The 24,911-nt window shown below is 43.5% G+C and overlaps 1 protein-coding gene across 2 annotated transcripts in view; it reads left to right on the top strand.

The window, feature by feature from the left end:
• Window positions 1–24,911, top strand: part of PLPPR1 (phospholipid phosphatase related 1) — a 287,389-nt gene that overhangs the window by 242,320 nt on the left and 20,158 nt on the right. For both annotated transcript variants that reach the window (XM_077250553.1, XM_077250544.1), the window contains exon 5: window positions 4,132–4,382. In XM_077250553.1, coding sequence (XP_077106668.1) covers window positions 4,132–4,382 — 251 coding nt within the window. The remainder of the gene's footprint in view (window positions 1–4,131; window positions 4,383–24,911) is intronic.

Genomic DNA, 24,911 nt, shown 5'->3' with positions numbered 1-24,911 from the left:
ATAAAGTTTATGTTCGTGACGCCACCTGTGGTATTCGGTCAGTGGGGACCGACGCTGCTTTAAGGGGTCCTCTGGGGTGATGTTATGGCAGCTAGATGGTATAACTTCTCACAGGTGAAGTATATCCCCAGGGCTCCCGATGTGTAGATGGAAGATGGTGAATGGTCAGTAAAGAACAAGGACACAGGTTTGCAGTCTCTTTATCTGGTTTACTGAAGACTTCAGGGAGCCACAGTGCATGGTACCAGATCACAGGGCAGGCAGGGTCCAGCCGGCTTGGAAGCGAATCTAGAGTCCCCTTTACCAGGTGGAGTTAAAAGCCTTCCTCTAGCGCAGTGGTGTTGTAGTCCCTTACTGCCTATGGCTTCAGATAAGGTCCTCACAGTTCTTCTCTCTGTCCCCCATATAGGATAGGACAATACCTGTATGACAGGTAAGTTGAGCCTTTTTACAGGGACTCTATCATGCCCCGGGCTCTATGTGTTACTGTGTCTCAGGTGTGTGTGGCAGACAGGTAACTTGCAGTTCATCTGTCCTGCTGGGTTCTGATGTAAGTCCTAGAGTCCCTTACAACCTCGGTGTACTGGCTACCGGTTATCTGCGCTTAGCCAGGGAGACAGTTTGCTCACTGCTGTCCTCCCCCTGGTGTCCTCGCCTGTGCCACGCTCTCCTTCACTCTCACTGAACAATGTCCTTTCCTTCTGGATGTCCCTTTCTTCAGGAGCTGTAGTACTTCAGATTACACGGCCCCTTCAGACCTTCTGACACTCTATGTTGGTCTGCTCTCTTCTGTTTCTCTGACAATCTGCCTTTCTTTTCCCTCCAAACCACAATATATATAGGAGAGTCATGTAGGAATAGGATCAAAAGCTCCCCCTTGGGCCTGGAGTGTGAACATGTTGTGTGTATGGTGATTACCTGATAAAAGATCTTCTTCATCGCTTCCAAAAGTAATATCACTCTCCCAGTGAGGAAAGCAATGGTACTGTGACGACCAGGACCCTGGGGCGCCACACACTGATCACGGACGTGTCAATGGGGCCTAACACAACATTCTTTTTAGTGGTTCCTCTGCAGAGTTGATCTCATTGTACACCTTTGGGATAGTGACAGAGATTTTAGGTGGAGAGAGACCTATATTCTCTATCAGTCACATCTCAGCTACTTGGACAAGTGATGGAGTATAAGATTGAGATTAAACTGCAATAAATTATATGTTGATACTTGGTGTATGGTGGTAGTCCCCAGCTCTTTTTCACTATACTAATTTGAAGGTAGACACCACATAGGAGATGTTACTACAAGTGGCATAGGAGCAGTGATCAGCACTGGGGTAGGAGCTATACTATAACTGTGCTATACAACTGAGACATTAATTGGCTTCCTGTAAAATAATTTTTGGAAATAATAAAAGTAGAGCCAAATTACGGCGACCGATGTAAATGATGACAATCTCAGCACTTGGCCCTATATCAGCAACAGGAAATGTACAAATCAATAGTCTAACCTGCAGATACCATCTCAGCATGTTGGGATCCTGCCATATAGATGTGAATAGTAGAAGAAAGTTGAAGCAACCAGTCCTTGGAAGGACCCGTAGAAGCGCATGGTAGCGCGAAACGGCCATCTTCCAGTGCGTCTCCACTGAGAATTCTCCCGCCCCTGGTTTTTTAATGTAAATCCAAATAAAAGGACAATTTTATGAGATGGTCAGTGCCACTTCCTCTTTTTCATCTTCTGGACATGGACATTGTCTCATTATTTTTCACATGGTTTGGCACCCAAGATCCCTAAGTCGGTACTGCATCGATGCTCTGGGAAAGTGCAGTTGTTCTAATCACCTGTCTTCACTTTAATACAGTATATTTTATGCTTAATAATTGCACTTTTTATTGTTATTACAATGTTTAGGAGTTGTTTTTTTTTATACCATGTTGATATGTTTAGTTTATAGGAATGTATTTTTCATCAAAAGATAATGGCTGGATGCTAAGGAACATATCCATCATGTTTTTTTCATATTTCTGACAAATTTATTGGGTTGAAAGACAAACAAAAGGGTCAGCAGTCAATTGTTGGTGTGTCTATATAAATAAATACAAACACATTAATTTAGAGGAATAAAATAGTAATAAAAGTGAAGGCACCACCGAGAAGCGTAATATAGGCTGACAACACCTAAAAAAACAGAAAAACCTACAAAGAATGATGGAGTCAAAATAAGTATATTTAAATATACATTTTATTGAAATAATTACATATCATTAATAAAAGACAACTGAAGTACAATAGGGGAACACAAGAGGGCAACAAAACGCAGCAGGAGGAAGATGGCAGACAATAATAAATATATACAAATTGTATGACAAAATGGTGAAAGAATGAATTAGGGAGGGGCAAAGAAATTGTCAAAAGTAGAAAAAAACTCAAAAGAATATATGTACCAAGTGAATCACTTGTAGTAAATACATAAATGGAACAAGTGCTCAGCAAAGTGAAACCATATTGGGGGATCAATGAAAGCACATATGAAAAACCACCTTACCTATAACTTCCTCCTGCTGGAATGGCGCATCCCCAACTCGCGTTTCACCACAAGCCTTCATCATGGGGTGATGTCACACCAGAGGAGGGTCCCATTTAACTTCACTAAGCCAATGAGAAAAGTCCTGTCTTGAAAATCACTAACATTAATAGCAGCCAGGTGGTAGACAACATCAAGGGCGGGCACATCACACGCCGCATCATCGGAGCCAGGACGAGTCACGTGGTGGAGTTCCAGTCCCATATTTTAGATTGATACCCAGGCTCTACATTCCTTTTTTGGGGTCTGTTTCTCATGGAGTGCTTGGATTTCAAGATAGTTAAGGTGGTTTTTCATACTTTCCGCCATTGATCCACCAATGCGCTGCGCTGTAGAATAAGGCACCGTACTGACCACTATATAAAGACCCAATGGTGGGATTAAGGGGTTAATCATTATGACTTTATGTATTAGTTATTTACAGATTATGACTCCTGATGCCCTCAAAAATGGCAGCAAACAAAGATCTTTAAATGGTGAGTAGTGATGACTGAGTGTGCTCGTTACTTAAGATTTCTGAGCATACTCGGGTGTTCTCTGAGTATCTTGGGCGTGCTCGTGTTTTATGTTTGTGTCCCCGCAGCTGCATGATTGGTGGCTGCTAGACAGGCTGAATACATATGGGGATTCCCTAACAAACAGGCAACCCCTGCATGTGTTCAGGTTGGCTAACAGCCACAAATCATGCACCTGTGGGGACACAAACATAATCTACGAGCATGCCCAAAATACTCGAAGAACACCCAAGCATGCTCGGAAATCTCCAGTAACGAGCACACTCGCTCATCATTAATTGTGAGAAAATGATTCTGAGAAATAGATAATTTTTTTGTTTTATAATTAACGGTGATCTCCGATTTCAGAAGATTCCTCTCCCCTGGCTGCAGTTTGTATGAAGCTGTGTACTCATCATGATGAGTATTTGGGGAGCAATAGACATTGGCAGCAGCAGTAGAGATTTTTTTTTTACAAAAAATTGCAACTAGGGGACTAGGGGTTTTCTGAAACAGGAGAACCCATTTAAATTGGATTGTTCACTACTTGGACAACTCCATCTTAATCACTGTCACCCCCAAGTAAAATAATAGCAACTATACTCACTGGCTACGTTCCAGCAGTGTCTTAACAAGCTCTCCCGTGGCTCATGTGACGTTGTTATGCCATGCAATCCCTGTGGCAAATCAGGTTCCACCCCACTGTCCCTCCATAGAACATAGCTTACATCCAGAGGAAAACAAAGCTACAGCTGATCTCTAACTCCCTATAGGTGTCTGATTTTTCCAAAGAGGGGGAGAGTGAGGCAACTGCTGTTTGGCCACAGTGATTGCGTGACATAACAATGTCATGCAAGCCCCAGGTAGAGCTGTGCCGATACCACTGGAATGGCGCAGATATCAGAGGTAAGTATAAGTGATATTATTTTTCTTGGGGGTACTATAGTGATTGATAAGGGGTTGGCTAAGTAGTGGACAGGTAGAGGACTAATACCATGCAGAATAACAGCATATAACTGAATGATTCTAAAGACATTCTCTTCTTTCTTGCAGGTGTTTTTGCCTTTGGCCTGTTTGCAACAGACATTTTTGTAAATGCGGGTCAAGTAGTGACAGGCAACCTCACTCCCTATTTCTTGACTGTGTGCAAACCAAATTACACGGGGACGGAGTGTCTTGCCCACCACCTGTTTATCAGCAATGGAAATATCTGCACTGGTGATCCTGAAGTGATTGAGAAGGCCAGGCGGTCATTTCCGTCCAAGCACGCTGCTCTGAGCATTTACTCTGCATTATATGCAACAGTAAGTAAAAGGCTTCGTGTGAGAGAGTGGATTGTAATGGAAACTACGTGTATCATAACTTTTGTCCCATAGAGCCAATTCTGCCACTATAGATAGCACTCATTACATTATTTCATGGACAAAGTATGCATTAATAAAAATAAGTACAAAGATATATTTCATACTCCTGGAAAAGACTACAAATAAAATGTTAGACATCTCCTGCAATCTTATCAGTATTGTTTAGCTCAGCACTTCAGCCTTATATTGTTTTTAGATTTAATCTTCACTTTATTGCTGTGACCATCAAAAGAGCTCAGATTCACGGAAAATCTGTATTACAACAATAGAGCACTGTTGCCCCCTAGTGTTTATCAGTAGTATTACAAAGATAATTGACTCATTTCCTATACCATATGCCCCTTCTTCAACTTGGATCACTGAAGTATTTGGAGTACTTAAAACTTTAATGATGATGGACTATTTTTGCGTTTTTGCAGTTCCATCTTTTCGCCTCTCCTTATTACATTAGCCATAAATTATTTATTTTTTTATTTTTTTCTAAATAGTTGTATGAGGGCTTGTGTTTTGTGGGGTAAGTTGTAGTTTGGAATGACAATTAATTAACATTAACTCAATTAATAGTAAGTGTGGTGTAATTGTGAAAAATAATGCTATAATGCCACTCATTGTTGATCACTGAATATTTAGGAAGGAAGAAATGTCATGACATGAGCTGACTTGTTACAACGGTGGCATCCTAATATAGGGCCAAGCTGATCTCTGAACTCTTGAGCATGACCCATTGTATCATAACAATTAGTACAGGAAGACTACAGGCTACGGGCTGGATGTTATATGTTGGTGGCAATGGGACTGAATCATAAACTGAACTGGTTGACTAACGCGTGTGCCCCCAATACTTTTGTCCATATAGGTTATGAGATAGCTGTCGGTCAACTACCCACTATTTCTACTAATTCTACCATAAGCACAAATGTTTGTCTCCGCCAATGCAAGCATCTTTATTTAAATAAGATAAATGGAAGAAGTCACTGTCATTTCTCCTGAGGCTACTAAAGATTGGGCTATGTGAAGTCCCATTCCTTTCCTCTCCTGAAGATCCTTCAATAGGTTGGCCACTTTATGTTTATTTTAGCAGAAGTGTTGGAGACATGATTTTGTGGGCATTTGCTAAATATGTATGACAGGTGCTCCTCCGCCTCTTGTTAGCGCTTTCCTCACAGACTTCACAGCTCTCCAGTCCATAAAATGGCTGCTGGTGGAGGAGCAGTGACCAGACCTGTCCATCAGTATACTGTTTTAGAAAATACAGCTGTACTATTGGGGTGTTTTACAATTGGACAAGACTGATGGACAGATCTGGGCACTGCTCCTCCACCAGCAGCCATTTTATGGACTGGAGAGCTGTGAAGTCTGTGAGGAAAGTGCTAACAAGAGCAGGAAATGAACCTGTCATATGCACACAATAATAAGTGCCACAAAATCATGTCTTCAACACATCTGATAAAGAAAACATAATGTGATCAACTCTGTTACCTGATTCTATAGGCAGCAATGGACAGTGCAGAACAGTGACTATTGAAAGTCAACGGTGCAACATTTTTATTGAAATCCAATTAAAAAAATATATTTTTTAATTGTTCAGCCCCAATTGTAAGAACTTAAGTAAGGAAAAAGTCCCCAAAGGTGAACAATCCCTTTAAGGTAGTAGTAGTAGTATGGTTTTTAGTAAGAACATTTTAGTATTCAGTGGCCAAAAATCTTCAATAGTTGTTGGCCAACTATTTATTAAAAAACGATTCATTTCTTCTTCCGCTGTTCCTTCTGCCGCCCTGCACCATACACCTTCTTGTTTGGTGTTATCAATAGATAAAGGGAAGTAGTGCGCTGCTAGACAGCTGTGTTAGTGGCTTATGTTTCCTGAGAGCTAAGGATTGAGCATGATAAAATTCAAAGTGATTGATCCTTCATTATGTGACACACTGTTCTACACATTTTCAAAAGTTGTCAGGTTCGGTAATTAAATGAGCCATTACTTAATTATTTTAACCTCCTGAATTCAAATCTGACAATGAAAATGTTTAGATTGCTCTTAAGGCTGAGTCACACATAACAATATCGTTAACGATATCGTTGCAACGTCACGCTTTTGGTGACGATGCAACGATCCCGCTAACGATCTCATTATGTGTGACAGCGACCAACGATCAGGCCCCTGCAGGGACATCGTTGGTCGTTGGGGAATGATCAGGACCATTTTTTGGTCGCTGATCACCCTCTGTCATCGCTGGATCGGCGTGTGTGACGCCGATCCAGCGATGTGTTCACTTGTAACCAGGGTAAATATCGGGTTACTAAGCGCAGGGCCGCGCTTAGTAACCCGATATTTACCCTGGTTACCATTGTAAAAGTAAAAAAAAAACAGTACATACTCACATTCTGATGTCTGTCATGTCCCCCGGCGTCCACAGGGTTAAAACTGCTTTCGGCAGGAGCGCTGCTAGTGCACGCGCTGCTGCCGAGAGCTTCCCTGCACTGACTGTGTCAGCGCCGGCCGTAAAGCAGAGCACAGCGGTGACGTCACCGCTATTACTGCCGGCGCTGACACATTCAGTGCAGGGAAGCTCTTACTAAGCGCGGCCCTGCACTTAGTAACCCGATGTTTACCCTGGTTACCCAAGTGCTGCAGGGGGACTTCGGCATCGTTGAAGACAGTTTCAACGATGCCGAAGTCGTTCCCCTGATCGTTGGAGAGAGCTGTCTGTGTGACAGCTCCCCAGCGACCACACAACGAATTACCAACGATCACGGCCAGGTCGTATCGCTGGTCGTGATCGTTGGTAAGTCGTTTAGTGTAACGGTACCTTTATTTCGTGCAAAAAGAAAAAAAAGAGCATGAACCGCACATCCCAAAATCATACGTTGATCTAAAGCCGCTAGGTAAAAATTTATATACTGAACATGAGGTTTTCCGTTTAACATTCTGATCAGACTGTATGAAGCCCACTGCCACTTCACGGCAAACCTCGTAGTGGGTCCTAACGCCCTAACGGAGCGGAGCCGTGCCGTGACCACCGCCGCAGCGGCCATGCACCAGCAGGGCAGACGGCCTGTTGCCCCACAGCACCCATGCTGCGAGACTGAGCCCCCATGACTCCAGACTGCGCCGCCCCACCAGCACAAGGCCACAGCAACAATGGCCGCCACACAGCACCAGCACCAAAATGAAAGGAGCATTTAAACTCACCTTCCTCCAGCTCTTCAGTGAGAGCCAAGATGGGCTAGACCCCTTACTTTGCAGTCTCCTGCTAATTAAAATCACCTGTGCCAAATGGGAGGAGTGCTGGTCCAAGAAAGAGACAAGAACATGCTTTGTGCAAAAAGAAAAAAACAGAGCACGAACCGCACATCCCAAAATCATACGTTGATCTAAAGCCGCTAGGCAAAAATTTATATACTGAACATGAGGTCTCTTTCTTGGACCAGCACTCCTCCCATTTGGCACAGGTGATTTTAATTAGCAGGAGACTGCAAAGTAAGGGGTCTTGCCCATTTTGGCTCTCACTGAAGAGCTGGAGGATGGTGAGTTTAAATGCTCCTTTCATTTTGGTGCTGGTGCTGTGTGGCGGCCATTGTTGCTGTGGCTTTGTGCTGGTGGGGCGGCGCGGTCTGGAGTCATGGGGGCTCAGTCTTGCAGCATGGGTGCTGTGGGGCAACAGGCCGTCCACCCTGCTGGTGCATGGCCGCTGCGGCGGTGGTCGTGGCACGGCTCCGCTCCGTTAGCGCGGTAGGACCCACTACGAGGTTTGCCGTGAAGTGGCAGTGGGCTTCATACAGTCTGATCAGAATGTTAAACTGAAAACCTCATGTTCAGTATATAAATTTTTGCCTAGCGGCTTTAGATCAACGTTTGATTTTGGAATGTGCGGTTCATGCTCTATTTTTTCCTTTTTGCACAAAGCATGTCCTTGTCTCTTTCTTGGACCAGCACTCCTCCCATTTGGCACAGGTGATTTTAATTAGCAGGAGACTGCAAAGTAAGGGGTCTAGCCCATTTTGGCTCTCACTGAAGAGCTGGAGGAAGGTGAGTTTAAATGCTCCTTTCATTTTGGTGCTGGTGCTGTGTGGCGGCCATTGTTGCTGTGGCTTTGTGCTGGTGGGGCGGCGCGGTCTGGAGTCATGGGGGCTCAGTCTCGCAGCATGGGTGCTGTGGGGCAACAGGCCGTCCGCCCTGCTGGTGCATGACCGCTGCGGTGGTGGTCGCCGCACGGCTCTGCTCCGTTAGGGCGTTAAGACCCACTAAGAGGTTTGCCGTGAAGTGGCAGTGGGCTTCATACAGTCTGATCAGAATGTTAAACTGAAAACCTCATGCTCAGTATATAAATTTTTGCCTAGCGGCTTTAGATCAACGTATGATTTTGGGATGTGCGGTTCATGCTCTTTTTTTTTTTCTTTTTGCACAAAGCAGGTACCTTTATTTCTATGATATAAAGGAGTTTTCCTTTTACTGCTACATACAGTGCCTTGCGAAAGTATTCGGCCCCCTGGAACGTTGCAACCTTTTCCCACATATCGTGCTTCAAACATAAAGATACCAAATGTAAATTTTTGGTGAAGAATCTACAAGTGGAACACAATTGTGAAGTTGAACGAAATCTATTGGTTAATTCAAATTTTTGTGAAAATTCAAAAACTGAATGGGTGTGCAATATCATTCGGCCCCTTTAACTTAATACTTTGTTGTGCACCTTTTGCTGTGATTACAGCTGCAAGTCGCTTGGGGTATGTCTCGATCAGTTTTGTGCATCGAGAGACTGAAATTCTTGCCCATTCTTCCTTGGCAAACAGCTCGGGCTCAGTGAGGTTTGATGGAGATCGTTTGTGAACAGCAGTTTTCAGCTCTTTCCACAGATTCCCGATTGGATTGAGGTCTGGACTTTGACTTGGCCATTCTAACACCTGGATACATTTATTTGTGAACCATTCCATTGTAGATTTTGTTATACGTTTGGGATCATTGTCTTGTTGGAACACAAATCTCCGTCCCAGTCTCACGCCTTTTGCAGAGTTCAACAGGCTTTCTTCAAGAATGGTCCTGTATTTGGCTCCATCCATCTTCCCATCAATTTTAACCATCTTCCTGTCCCTGCTGAAGAAAAGCAGGCCCAAACCACGATGCTGCCACCATCATGTTTGACAGTGGGGATGGTGTGTTCAGGGTGATGAGCTGTGTTGCCTTTATGCCAAACATATCATTTGGCATTGTTGCCAAAAAGTTCGATTTTGGTTTCATCTGACCAGAGCACCTTCTTCCACATGTTTGGTGTGTCTCCCAGGTGGCTTGTTGCAAACTTTAAACAACACTTTTTATGGATATCTTTGAGAAATGGCTTTCTTCTTGCCACTCTTCCATGAAGGCCAGATTTGTGCAGTGTACGACTGATTGTTTTCCTAGCACAGACTGTCCCACCTCAGCTGTAGATTTCTGCAGTTCATCCAGAGTTATCATGGGCCTCTTGGCTGCATCTCTGATCAGTCTTCTCCTTGTTTGAGATGAAAGTTTAGAGGGACGGCTGGGTCTTGGTAGATTTGCAGTGGTATGATACTCCTTCCATTCCAATATGATCGCTTGCACAGTGCTCCTTGGGATGTTTAAAGTTTTGAAAATCATTTTGTATCCAAATACGGCTTTAGGGTATGTGCACACGCGGGTCCGCAGCAGTTTCCCATGAGTTTACAGTTTAATGTAAACCTATGGGAAACCGAAAACGCTGTGCACATGCTGTGGAAAAAAACGCGCGGGAACGCAGCAGTTTACAATCCGCAGCATGTCACTTCTTTGTGCGGAATCGCGGCGATTCTGCACACATAGGAATGCATTAATCCACTTACTTCCCGCATGGGGCTATGCCCACCATGCGGGAAGTAAGCGGATCATGTGCGGATGGTACCCAGGGTGGAGGAGAGGTGACTCTCCTCCAGGCCCTGGGAACCATATTTGTGTAAAAAAAAGAAATAAAATAAAAAATAATGATATACTCACCTCTCAGCGCTGCACGCGGCCATCCGGTTGCAGGGTTGCTATGCGAGCAGGACCTGCGATGACGTCGCGGTCACATGACCGTTACGTCACGAAGGTCCTTCTCGCGTAGCATCTTTGGAACCGGACCGCTGCGTTCAGCGCCGAGGAGATCGGGACGTCGGAGGGTGAGTATAACCATTTTTTTATTATTTTTAACATTACTATTGATGCTGCATATGCAGCATCAATAGTAAAACAAGTGCAGGAGTTTTAACCCGCAGCTGAAACCGCAAGACAAACCACGATAAATCTGCAGGGATAACCGCAGTGGTTTTGCCCTGCAGATTTATCAAATCCGCTGTGGGAGAACCCGCAGAGGTCCTTTCCTACGTGTGCACATAGCCTTAAACTTCTCGACAACAGTATCACGGACCTGCCTGTTGTGTTCCTTGGTCTTCTTGATGCTCTCTGTGCTTTAAACAGAACCCTGAGACTATCACAGAACAGGTGCATTTATGCGGAGACTTGATTACACACAGGTGGATTATATTTATCATCATTAGGCATTTAGGACAACATTGGATCATTCACAGATCCACAATGAACTTCTGGAGTGAATTTGCTGCACTGAAGGTAAAGGAGCCGAATAATATTGCACGCCCCACTTTTGAATTTCCACAAAAATTTAGAATAGCCAATAAATTTTTTTCAACTTCACAATTGTGTTCCACTTGGTGTTGATTCTTCACCAAAAATGTACATTTGGTATCTTTATGTTTGAAGCACGATATGTGGGAAAAGGTTGAAAAGTTCCAGGGGGTCGAATACTTTTGCAAGGCACTGTATAATTAATGCATAAAAGTTTGAGTATTTGGAAACATTATTTTTACAAATGTAAAGTTGCAGAATATTTTGCTATGCCAATTTTCTGTTATTTATTTAGAGGAAACTTGGCAACAATTCAAATAACTAAGGGTAGCTTCACATTTAAGTTAGAATCCGCAGCGTTTAATCCGCAACCGCAAATGAAGGAAAAACTGCATGGAAACGCGTACAAATGCAGCAGGCTTTTTTAGACGCATACGGTAACGTATGCGGTTTAAAAAATGTGGCGTTTTCATGCTTTTCCGCGCATTTTGTGTGCGTTTGTGTTTTTTGTGCTCATGGTGGAAAATTTTACAGGAGAAAAATCTAGATAACCAGACACCGCCAATGGGACTACAGAGGGTGTGTATTATGGGATATCTATATATAGACCCTAGGACTGCTGAAATCTTAACAGTGTGCTACTGTATCCTGTGTCGTGATGGATCTTCGCATGGAGAGCTTTTATTTCAACCTGGATTTAAGCATCAAGCTGTTTCTTGCCTGTGCGTTTGTTTGGGAGCAACAAAGAAATCGAGAAAGACAGAGAAGGACACGGCATCAGCGTTTTTGGCGACACCCCATTATCGAACTCCGGGAGAGCCGTGGAGCCTATCACACGCTATATGGCAAGCTTAATGCCAACCAGGACAAATTCTCGGAATATACCTGGATGTCGCAAGACTCTTTTCGGGATTTGCTTGGTCATGTCCAAGGAGCCATCCGGAGACAGGACACCCAGCTCCATAGAGCGATTCCTGCAGAGGAACGTCTGCTGGTTACATTAAGGTACGTAATAATTCTAAACAAATGCCAGTCATAATTATTGTTGGTCTGACATGTATTCTTTGTATTTTTATTTATGTCTTTAGCAGAACAACACCATAAAGAGAATTGATTGTAATTTATTTTTTATTTATTTTATCACAGATTTCTTGCAACAGGAGAGAGCTTGTCATCCCTCCACTTCCAGTACCGGCTTGGAATTTCCACCCTGTCTGGAATAGTTGCGGACACCTGCCGGGCTTTGTGGAACGTTCTCCGGGATGAATTTATTCTCATACCCACCGAGGACATGTGGATGGGAATTGCAGAGAAATTCTGGAGTGTGTGTGATTTCCCCAACTGTTTGGGTGTGGTGGATGGAAAGCACATACACATTATCAAACCCACCAGAACTGGATCAGAGTACTTCAACTACAAAAAATATTTTTCTGTTGTGTTCATGGCAATAGCAGATGCGGACTGTTTCTTCATCGCCGTGGACATTGGAGCTTTTGGTCGTGGCAACGATTCCCAGACTTTCAAGAACTCAGATATGGGTCGACGTGTGTATGGCAAAAATTTTAATTTTCCACTGCCACGACCTCTCCCCAACACTCAAGGCCCACCGATGCCATTTGTTATGGTTGGGGATGAGGCCTTTCAGATGTGTGAAAACCTACTGAAGCCATATTCCAGTCGGGACTTGAATCACACTAAAAGGATCTTTAACTACAGACTGTCCAGGGCCCGACGAACAGTAGAGTGTACCTTTGGGATTCTAGTGTCAAAATGGCGCATTCTTGCAACAGCCATTAATCTAAAAATAGCTCGATGAGGTGGTCAAAGCCTGTGTGGTTCTCCACAATTGCATTATGGCTAAGGAGCGACCCAACATTGAACTGGATGAACCAGTTGCAAACCTATTGCCAGATTACCAGCATCTCCCGCTGCGGTCAACTGTTGGCCACATGCGGGACCAATTTGCTGCCTTTTTTTATTCTAATATTGGATATGTGGCATGGCAGGACAATATTGTGTAAAATGTACTGTTGGGTTTAGCTCTGTACCAGTTATGTGTTAAATGTTACTAAATTTGTTGTTAATAAACTACGTGTTTTGTTATCTTGACCGTGTCTCCTATGTATTTCCTCTACAAACCACTTAGATTGTTAGTGGTAAGGTTGTTGATATCATTGCTTCCTGATTCTGTTCTGCAGTATCAATTAGACGCAGACTGAAGAGACGACTGTTTACAAAACAGATCTATTCTCATCAAGTCAGGTGTCAGAAATAATTAATTCATGATGCACAAATAACAGCCTCATGAATTCGCTATTTCTGACACATGTCCAGGTGAGTATAGATATGCATTGTATGACCTCCATCGTCCCTTCACTTTGTGTGAAATAGATTACATATACAGAAGAGAAAATGGAGGTTATACAAGGCAGTTCTCTACTCACCAGGTTAGGTGTCATAACTAATTAATTTTTGGACACATGACCTGTTGAGTATAGTTCTGCTTTATATTACCTCCATTTTCTCTTCAGCAACAAAAAATCACAGAGTAAGCAGAAGGAAGAGATTATGGAGAAAATACAAGTATTATTTTTTTGCGCCACCTCATATCTCTATACCAAACACGCACAAAACTTCAGTGATGAACTTACTAACTACTGGAGCTATGAGGTGGCAAAACAATAAAGTGTGCAGTGCAGTGTTTTATTCGGCGCATGGTGTGTGTTGCCGGCAGTGAAATACACAATTAAACAAACATTATTGGGGGTAAAAAACAGTATTATTTATTTTTGCACAAAAAAAATTAACTGCGCCTGCTTGGAGTAGAGTGCCGGAAATGAGGGGTATGTAGCTGTGAAGCTTGACTAACTGTGGACGACGCAGGGGTGGTAGGAGAAGGGGCAATTAAATTACTGGGGTCTGGCAGTTCGAGGATGGAGCTTGATGCATGAGAGGGCAGAGACACTCTGGAAGGGTGAGACAAAGCAGACATTACAGACACATTGGGAGGTGAGGGGGGGAAGAATAATGATAGTCCTCTGTTTCTTCTTTCCTTTCCCATTTTGGGATCGGCGCTGGGGTACGGGGAGCCTCGTTGGGCTCATTTCTAGCAGCCTGGCCGTGATGGCCGACTTGTCAGGGTCCGTGTGCCGCTGCATGGTTGTGGTGGTGGGGAAGGCCATGCCAGGGTCCGTGTGCCGCTGCTGCTGCATGGTTGTTGAGGTGGGGAAGGCCATGCTAGGGTCCGGCTGCTGCTGCATGGTGGTGGTGGGGAAGGCCATGCCAGGGTCTGGTTGCTGCTATTGCGGCTGCTGCATGGTGGTGGCAGTGGAGGAGGTCCAAGCAGGAGCAGCAGTTGTCATGGTGGTGGCGGTGGGCTGTCCAACAGCACTCGGCATGGTGGTGGTGCTGTAGTGGTGTCCGGCAGTGCTTGGAATGGAGGTGGCCGTGCAGTGGCATGCAGCAAAGCTCGGCATTGAGGTCAAGCATGACAGTGTTGGCACAGGTGAATATGCCGCCACTGTCTGCTGAAAATACCGACTCTGCTGCATAGCCTGCACGTAAGCAGCATTGCAGGCCTGCATGACCCTAAGCTGGAGATCAGGAGTAAGGTGTTCCGACATGCCCTGTTCAATTTGAGTAAAAAAATGATGTGCTGGCCTCTGGAGGTCGGCTTTCACTTGGTCAATGCTTTTGGTGGATATGTGTATTCATATGGCTAATGGCAGTATCCAGTCGGTCACCCATTGCCTTGAGTCCATCATGAAAGACCGATCTCAAGTGCAAAACCTCAGGTATGAGTGACCTGTCCAAGGCCCTCTGCCGCTGCCGGGAAGAGCCCCAAAAAAAGAGGCAGAGGACTGGAACAGGGGAACACCTGATGGACCAGCTTCCTTGTCTCCAGTCTGTGTGGCAGGCCCACTTGCTGCAGCACTGCTGGGAGGCTGGGACAGGTCTGTGGCTGTTTGATGAAGGACCGCTCCAGAACCAGGGTCAAGAGTGCTGTTCTATGTGCTGTGAAAAAAGAAAAAAACACATTACTAACAAATATTTACAAAAGTTAAGCGCCAGCTCCTGTGGAATAGAAACATACAGATTAAGGCAATACAACACAACCTAATACACTAAAAAAACTTACGTTCTCTGGGCAAGGACCAGTCTCAAAAATGCCAGAATGCGGTGATATTTATACTATTTATACTTTCGGATCCTTGTTCCAGAGCCACTAGGAACCTGGCTCTCTTGAAGGTCCTTGTTGAAGCGATTCTTCATCGAACGCCAACGTGTTTTGACTTTGAGCACTGGTTGAAAAAACAAAAAAAGAATGGTTAGACAATGGACTTTTGGCCATGATCACACAACTGTGTGTGATGAAAGAAACTCTCAGGTCACTGCTGCATCACACTGCATTGCAATACTTACAAAATGCATTTCGGACCCGAGTCGGGGCGTTGTCCCAGCCATCCCACATCGCTTTGGCCACCTCATTCCATAGCCGCCGGATCGTCACGTTGTCTGAGTGCTGTGGAACCCCGGTGTCCCACAACGGGACTCGCTCATGGACCAGGGAGATAAGGAGGTCATTTTCAATGAGGTCCTCATCCTGTTCTGGAACCTAAAAAATAAATAAAGACATTAATGTTGGATACATTAACATAAGGAAAAGAAAGAAAACAGAGACAGAAAACTGGCATAAATATTGAAAGTCAAGAAACAAAAGGAGTCAAGAAAAAAAAGGGAAACAAAGAGGAAAGTAAAGAAATGAATATCCAATAGTAAAGTGAGGAGACAATAAACAGTCAGCCACGTATACGTACACGCTGCCGCCTTGCCACCTGACAGCGACCCTGCTGCTCCTGCTCAGTCTCTGCCGCAGTAGAAGAAGTGCTCTAAAAAAGGAAAAAAAAATGTCATATGTGTAGATGTGACAGTGAATACTTACAAATCTGAGGAGGTGAGTACTCACTTCACTGACATGTTCGGCTTGTGCAGGCCCAGGCCGTTGCTCCTCAGAAGAAGAAGATGACATTCTGATGCATGCAGAAAGAAAGAAATGGCAGAAATTAGGACATATAGAGACAGAAAATAGAAAATAAAGACATTGGCTAGGATATACTCACATTTTTCAGAGTGTAGATTCCTTCCTATGTCTGGTCTGCTGCGTCTGCCTCTTGTTCCCAGTCTGCTGAGTAGTGACCTGCAAATATCCACTCCCTCCCTTTATCAGTTTGTATGTGGGGGGTGGCTAATCAGTGTCTAGACATATTTTCCTGTGGTGCAACGCATGCGTTCACAAACGCAAGCAAACGCTTGTGCTTGAAAACACATGCGTTCACATAGACAGCAATCCTTTTTTTTGCTGCATTCTTTCCGCTACCAAACCAAAAAATTACTGCATGTAGCGTTTACCACACCAAACCGCAAATGACGAAACGACGCATGCATCGTCAAACGCGGCAAAACGCAACCGATCGCAGACACATGCGTCCCTAATGTTAAATATAGGAATACACGACACATGCGGATAATTGCGGAAGAAACGCTGCATACACAACAGCAAATGTGAAACCAGCCTAAAACATGTCTAAACAGTGTTGTGAATTATACAGTTACATAAATTGCACTACAACATTTGTTCCTCATTCAGTGACAACTTCTTTTTGCTTGTCTCTTGTACTCCTGCATCAGATAATTTCTTTCAATTGTCCAGCAGTAATCTGCATTGATGGATTCCATTTTCCTTGATATCTTTTCTCCATAGCCACAATATGTTGGCGAAATCTTTCACTGTGTACATTGCTCACTGCTCCACAGTCTGGTGGAAAAAAAGTCTACATGCGAATGTAACAAATGAATCTTTAAGGACATGTTACAGGCAAGATCCTTATATGTTTTGAGGAGATTTTCCACAACCTCTTCATAGTTATCTGCTCTTGAGTTTCCCAAAAAATTAGTTACCACTTGAAAATGCTACCAATGCAGCCTTTTCCTTTCCCTGCAACAATTGGAGAAATTCCTCATCTTGAAGAAGCTTATGAATCTGTCTTACGAAGACTACTTCCTTTATCTTTACTTCACTCAAACTTGAAAATTTATCAGTGAGATACTTGAATGCTTTTGCATTTCTATCCATTGCCCTTACAAAGTTCTTCATTAGATCCAATTTGATATGCAATGGTGGTAACAAAATCTTATCTGGGTAAACAATGGCTGGATGCAGGACATTTATACTCCCTGGCTGAAGTGAATGTTGGAGAGGCCAGGCTCTTTTATTGCAGAGATATTCTCTTGCACCACTCACACAAAAAGCAGCAGTACTTTGTGTATCCATTCTGGAGATCAAGTAATAGGGAAACCACCTTTAAGTCACCGGAGAGGCAAATATTGGTCATAGTTCAGGCACCTCAACAGCTGTTTCATGTTGTCATAGGTTTCTTTCATGTGGACTGCTTAACCAAATGGAATAGAAGGTAGCGCATTGCCATTATGCATCAAGACAGCTTTTAGTCTTGTTGTGGACAAATCGATAAAGAGCCTTTAGTCCTGTGGATTATGACTTATTTTCAGAGGTTCCATTAAACTTTTGGTGTTGGAAAAATATTCAAATAGCACATTACATCATATATGACCGTGACCGGGAACCATAGAGACTGTTAAATTCCCCCACACAAAGAAAATCATAAGGTGGTGGAGTACTCCTAAAATCTCAGAACAAAAGAACAAACCATGAACCACCAAATAGAATAAAGAACAGTAAATTTTATTAATGAAAATACTTAAAAATACATGACATATTAAAGTGAGGTCTCATACAGGAGGAATAAAAAGAGAAAGGCCTATCCATTTAATGTATAACTGTTGGGTTCAGGTATAGTTTGAGCACAACAAGTTCAACTTTGTAGAATATACAGTTATATGAAAAAAGTTTGGGCACCCCTATTAATCTTAAGCTATATCTAATAACTGTTGGACACAGTAATGTTTCTGCCTTGAAATGAGGTATATTATAATAACAGAAAATGTGCAATCTGCATTCAAACAAAATTTGACAGGTGCATAATATGGACACCCTTATCATTTTCTTGTTTTAAATACTCCTACCTACTTTTTACTGACTTACTAAAGCACTTTTTTTGTTTTGTAACCTCATTGAGCTTTGAACTTCATAGCCAGGTGTATGCAATCATGAGAAAAGCTACTTAAAGAGGCCACTTGCAAGTTGTTCTCCTGTTTGAATCTCCTCTGAAGAGTGGCATCATGGGCTCCTCAAAACAACTGTCAAATGATCTGAAAACAAAGATTATTCAACATAGTTGTTCAGGGGAAGGATACAAAAAGCGTCTAATAGATTTAACCTGTCAATTTCCACTGTGAGGAACATAGTAAGGAAATGGAAGAACACAGGTACAGTTCTTGTTAAGGCCAGAAGTGGCAGGCCAAGAAAAACATCAGAAAGGCAGAGAAGAAGAATGGTGAGATCACTCAAGGACAATCCTCAGACCACCTCCAGAGAGCTGCAGCATCAACTTGCTGCAGATGGTGTCACTGTGCATCGGTCAACTATGCAACGCACTTTGCACAAGGAGAAGCTTTATGGGAGAGTGATGTGAAAGAAGCCGTTTCTGCAAGCACGCCACAAACAGAGTTGGCTGAGGTATGCAAAAGCACATTTGGAGAAGCCAATTTATTTTTGGAAGAAGGTCCTGTGGACTGATGAAACCAAGATTGAGTTGTTTGGTCATACAAAAAGGCGTTATGCATGGCGGCAAAAAAAACACAGCATGCCAAGAAAAACACTTGCTACCCACAGTAAAATTTGGTGGAGGTTCCATCATGCTTTGGGGCTGTGTGGCCAATGCCGACACCGGGAATCTTGTTAAAGTTGAGGGACGCATGGATTCCTCCCAGTATCAGCAGATTCTTGACAATAATGTTCATGAATCAGTGACAAAGTTGAAGTTACGCAGGGGATGGATCTTTCAGCAAGACAATGATCCAAAACACCGCTCTAAATCTACTCAGGCATTCATGCAGAGGAACAATTACACTGTTCTGGAATGGCCATCCCAGTCCCCAGACCTGAATATCATTGAACATCTGTGGGATCATTTGAAGAGGGATGTCCATGCTCGGCGACCATCAAACTTAACTGAACTGGAATTGTTTTGTAAAGAGGAATGGTCAAAAATACCTTCATCCAGGATCCAGGAACTCATTAAAAGCTACAGGAAGCGACTAGAGGCTGTTATTTTTGCAAAAGGAGGATCTACTAAATATTAATGTCACTTTTCTGGTCAAGTGCCCATACTTATGCACCTGTCAAATTTTGTTTGAATGCAGATTGCACATTTTCTGTTAGTACAATAAACCTCATTTCAAGGCAGAAACATTACTGTGGCCAACAGTTATTAGATATATGAAACTGAAATAGCTGTTGCAAAAAAAACAATTTTTAGAAAACATTAAGCTTAAGATTAATAGAGGTGCCCAAACTTTTTCATATAACTGTATAACAAAAATGTTACGTTCCTAGGTGGCGCACATGGTTTGTTGACCCACTGTGCCAAAAACCAGACTTACCCTGGAGGGGAGTGACTAAGCAGCTACCTTGGAATTCGCTGGAGCCTCTAGTGGTGAGGTCAGTGTCATGGGGTCCTTCTCTGGTACCACACAATCAACAGAGCCAGCGAATAGTGAACAATCCCAAGCCCTTTATTTAGGCAAAAATATGAAAGGTCCATATACGATCCATCACACAAAGGATAAAATATTCCAGAACACGAATGCAGTTCAGTAACAGGATAAAAGTCCAACAATCCAGCAGACAGAGGATAGCATAGTCAATATACTCTTCTTTCTCTCTGAGATGCTGTGAACACATCATCATTCCACACAGGACTGATCTGTGTCTCACCTCCCTGATATTTTAAGTCTCCCTCCTCATTCACAGGTCAGGAGGGGGATGGTCTCAGGGGCTCATTGTTTCAACAAGCTAGGTCAACATGTCATTAGCATATTAGCAAACAATACAATACTGTGGGGGCTGATATCAGATGGCAGCAACAGCCATTCATCAATTAGCAAATAACTCATTCTACAAGAGAACACCATGAAAATAAGTAAAATAGAAATATACACAAAAATGATGCCCACATAGCATATCACACATCACAGTCAGACTTGTGCGGCAGGTAGCTGTCAGGTGCCACTAAAGGGCAGCATCCGGTAGTAACTGCTGACCCTAAAGGGTAAAGACGTTACTTCAGATTCTCAGACAAAGCAGGATGGCCACTTGGGACAAGTTCAGACAGGACGACCTCTTGGGACAAATTCAGACAGGACGGCCACTGAGGAAAAGTTCTCACTGTGTGGACAGGATGGCCACTGGGACAGGTTCTACCTGTGCAGACAGGACGGCCACAGGGACAGGTTCACACATTGCAGACTGGAAGGCCACTGGGACAGGTTTACACGGTGTAGACTGGACAGCCACAGGGAAAGGTTCACAGTTCTGGCCTGGGTATTCAGCCTCCAGGGTAGCAGACAGGTACCGCCGATGAGGCCATGGGGTTCAGGTACCGCAGTCGAGGTTTCAAGATTTGAACACTGCCCAAGTGGTCGTAGGAAACAAGGACAAACTATGGCAGACTAACGGGAATACAGGATACAAGAAACTAACAGACTAGGGACAGGAGACCTTGCAACATACAGTTGCAAACACACCAACCACCTAACAGAAAACTATAGGAGTTGCTCAAACACCTCTCAGTAGGGGAGGGTGCCTTTTATACAAGATGTCTCCAACATATTGGCTGGGAGACACCTTGCAGGTGAATACAAATGTAATAAAATGCCTCCCATCTGTTGCTGGGAGCATTTATCATGTGCACATGCTGCCCCTTTAAGAAAATGGGAGAGCGCGCATTTGTGCCCTAGTTGAAGAAATGTACACAGTACCCACCCACAATCACCTAGAATATTATATTAAAATAAGGATTATATATATATAATGTAAAGTGGGAAAGGATACCGATACACAAAGGAGTGAGTGGCAAACCACTCGGGGTATTGATAACAATAAACAACAAAAATAACCTGGATTGGGGCAGATAAAGATAAAATAAATCTATAATGTAATAGTAAGGACAATGGAGTCAAAGATATATATAAAAAATGCCATTATTTAATTTATATGGCAATGGCACTAACAACTTGTGCCTGTACTTGGAGAGAAAAAGTATATGTATATAAAAAAATTTAAAAATATTTAAATATAGTAATGATTATCAGGACGGACTATGTTACATGTAACTTGGGTTAGACCTTAAAATAAACAATACACTATATCCACTGAAAGACTGGTAAGTAAAGTATGGCTATCCGCCTATCATCAGTACACAGCCACAAAGAAATAATTACTATAATTGTGCAAACATGCAAAGAAAAAAGTGCATAGTGCCAAACAATATATGGACATGGAATTGATTATATATCCATAACAATAAATGTATAAAACACTGCAACCCAGTTCAGAAAAAAGCATGCAAAATTTGCAAAAAAGGCAAAGGTAAAAAATACCAAATATGTGTGAATATAGAGAAACACATGACAATGTGCTGATGTAATAATAAGGATAATTTCAAGGGGTGATCATTTAAGCTGGAAGCTGAAAAGAGGCAGAACTAACTCATAAATGCATGTATGTAGAGAGCGATATGATAGGTGAAAAACCAGGGATAATATGTGAGGTTATAACCTATAGTGTACTGGAGGCAATGTGTATCTGAAGGGTATAATAAAGGTGATATGGTGACCGATAACCCAGAAAAAATATAAGAGATTATAGCAAATATAGTGCGAGGCGTAGCTCAATATGCCTGGGACAATGTGGATCAGAGAGGTATAGAAGAAAACCAACACAGTATAAGGAAAAGGAGCTATATTGGGCTGGTGTGTCACAAAAGGTAAAACCAAGTGTAAAAATATATATCAAGTAGTAGTTAGAATAATACCTAATGTAGTCCGTCCCTCCAAGGTACAGAGCACCTGGGGTGTCCCTGATTGAAGGGAAAAGGGGACACCAGGGGCGACGAGCCTAGAGATACAGTAACCCCCCTTATGCCCCCTCTTCTTCAGGCTTCTAATGACTCTTTGCAGAGAAGATGGAGCCAGATTCTTCCTCCTGGACTCCCACGACCTCTTATCAGGACCACGTTCTCTCGCAGCTACAGGAAGAAAAATAACGTCTCCCACCTTCTTCTTGGCCAAAATGTCTCTCACCGGCAGGACATCATTGGAGCAGCACAGAGCATCTTTGAAAATAGGAACCCTAATTTGCTGAGTCTCTTTTAGTCTGGCAGGAATAGATGGTCCCTTGGAAGAAACAGAGATGGATTAGGAATCCTTCTCCTGATTGGTGGACAGTAGTGACTTACAGGATGCCTCTGTCTTGAGTATGTCTTCCCATGACCACTTGGAACTAAAAGATACCTATTAAGGGTTAATTTTTCACATTCGTCTCAACCAGGATATGTTCTTCTGTTCTTAAGGCAGTGGGTCTTTAGGAAACCAGCCATTGGAATCATCGCCTGCCGGAGAGGATGGCAACACTGGTGATCCAGCTGGAAGAACAGGAACCAGACACTTCTTATGACACATCACTCCCAATTGAAGTACCTCACCAGACTTCCAATCAAGCACAGACTCATGAGTTTTCAGCCATGGAAGACCTAAGAGAAGGGGGTTGAAAAATGTCAGTAAGCACAATGAAAGCAATTTTCTCTGAATGGAGTGCTCCAATCTGTAGCTCTACTGGTTCTGTGATGACTTCAGAATTCCCTTCAACATTTGAGACTCTCAGAAGACTCTGGAGGCATCGGACGGGAAATACCGATCCACCACGGCTTGCTCTAAAAGAATTTCCCATGCACCAGAGTCAAGGAAGGTTATTTCATTGTAGCAACCTCCTCCACAGCCCACATAAATGTTCAAAGTCAGTGGTGAAGAACTTCCTCTCTCACCTGGAGAAGCTTCACCCACGGGCTGTAGGTTTAGGAGTTTCAACCATTTAGAACAGTCAAGAAAAAAGTGCTCCGCGCTATCACAGCTGAAGCACACTTCCTTGGCTCAACCACAGTCTGGCTGCTGCTCTACTAGCCTAACTCTATCGATCTGCATTGGTTTGGCCATTACAAATGTTTCAGTAAGCTGAGAAAAGAGTGGTCTTTGGAAAGATGGAGCTAGACAAGCCAGTCGCCTCTCACAAATTACCTCTTTTGGTTCACTGGATGTTTATTAGGATTGTCAAGGAGATTAGATCATCTGGAGAGGTTGGAATGTCATATCCAGCCAACCTGTCCTTGATCCTTCCAGATAATCCTTCCCAGAAGGCGACTATAATTATTAATTATTTATATAGCACCACTGATTCCATGGTGTTGTACATGAGAAGGTGTTACATACAAAATGCAAATATCACTTAAAGTAAACAAACTGACAATGATAGACTGGTACAGAGGGAATAAGACCCTCTTCTTGCTTCTTGGGGAAGGAGACAGTAGGTTGGGGTGTTGCAGTGGCTTCGGTGGTGTTGAGGTGGAAGCGTGTTCATTGCAGGTTGTAAGCTTTCTTGAAGAGATGGGTTTTCAGGTTCTGTCTGAAGGATCTGAAGGTGATGGCTAATCAGCCATATTGGGGCACAGAATTTCTGAAGAATGGGGGATATTCGGGAGAAGTCTTGGAGGTGATTATGTGAGGATTTAATAAGTGTGGAGGAGGGAATGATGTCTTGGGAGGACTGGAGATTGCGTGAGGGAAGATACCAGGAGATTAGTACGGAGATACATGGAGGAGAAAGGATATGGACCACTTTGTAGGTCAGTGTTAGCAGTTTGAACTGGATACGCTGGCAAATTGGGAGCCAAAGAAGGAACTGCAAAGGGAAGAAGCAGGAGAGTAGCAAAAAGAGAGATGAATTAGTTGGGCAGCAGAGTTACGGATGGACTGGAGAGGTGCGAGAGTGTTTTAAGGTAGGCCACAGTGGCACACGTGGTTCATGGATGCACTGTGCCACAGATCAGACTTAAACTTGAGGGGCGTGACTAAGCAGCTAACGTGGTGTTCGCTGGAGCATCTAATAGTGAGATCAGACTCGTGCCACAGGTAACTGCCAGATGCCACTCCAGGGAGATGTCATTAGTTGCTGATATCACAGGGCAGAGACGTTACTTCAGATTCTCAGACAAAGCAGGACGGCCACTTGGGACAAGTTAAGACAGGGTGGCCTCTTGCGACAAATTCAGACAGGACGGCCACTTGGGACAAGTTTTCACTGTGTGGACAGGATGGCCATTGAGACAGGTTCTCCCTGTGCAGACAGGACGTCCACAGGGACAGTTTCACAGAGTGCAGACTGGATGGCTACTGGGACAGGTTCACACGGTGCAGACTGAATGGCCACAGGGATAGACTCACAATTTTGGCCTGGGTATTGTGCCTCAAGGGTGGCAAACAAGTACCGCCGATATGGAGATGGGGTACATGTACCGCAGTTGGGGTTTCAGGATTCAGACACCACCGAATCTGTAGCAGGAAACAGGGACTAACTATGGAGGAATAACAGGAACACCGGATACGAGATACAAACAGACAAGTGATGGGGACCTGGCAAAATTCAATTGCATACACACCAACCACCTAACACGGAACTGTAGTGACTTATAGGATCGCAACTTCCAACAGGTGGTGCTATAGAGTTGAAGTCCTCTTTTTCTCAGAAGGCACATGCATAAATAGCAATTGATAGCGTGATCGGATGGCTCTCTCTAGATCATTGGGACTGCAAAAGGCATACATTG

The sequence above is a fragment of the Ranitomeya variabilis genome, chromosome 1 (genome assembly GCF_051348905.1).
Source record: "Ranitomeya variabilis isolate aRanVar5 chromosome 1, aRanVar5.hap1, whole genome shotgun sequence".
Classification (NCBI taxonomy): domain Eukaryota; kingdom Metazoa; phylum Chordata; class Amphibia; order Anura; family Dendrobatidae; genus Ranitomeya; species Ranitomeya variabilis.
The sequence above is the reverse complement of the archived record's forward strand: the minus strand, read 5'-3'. Positions and strand labels throughout refer to the sequence as shown.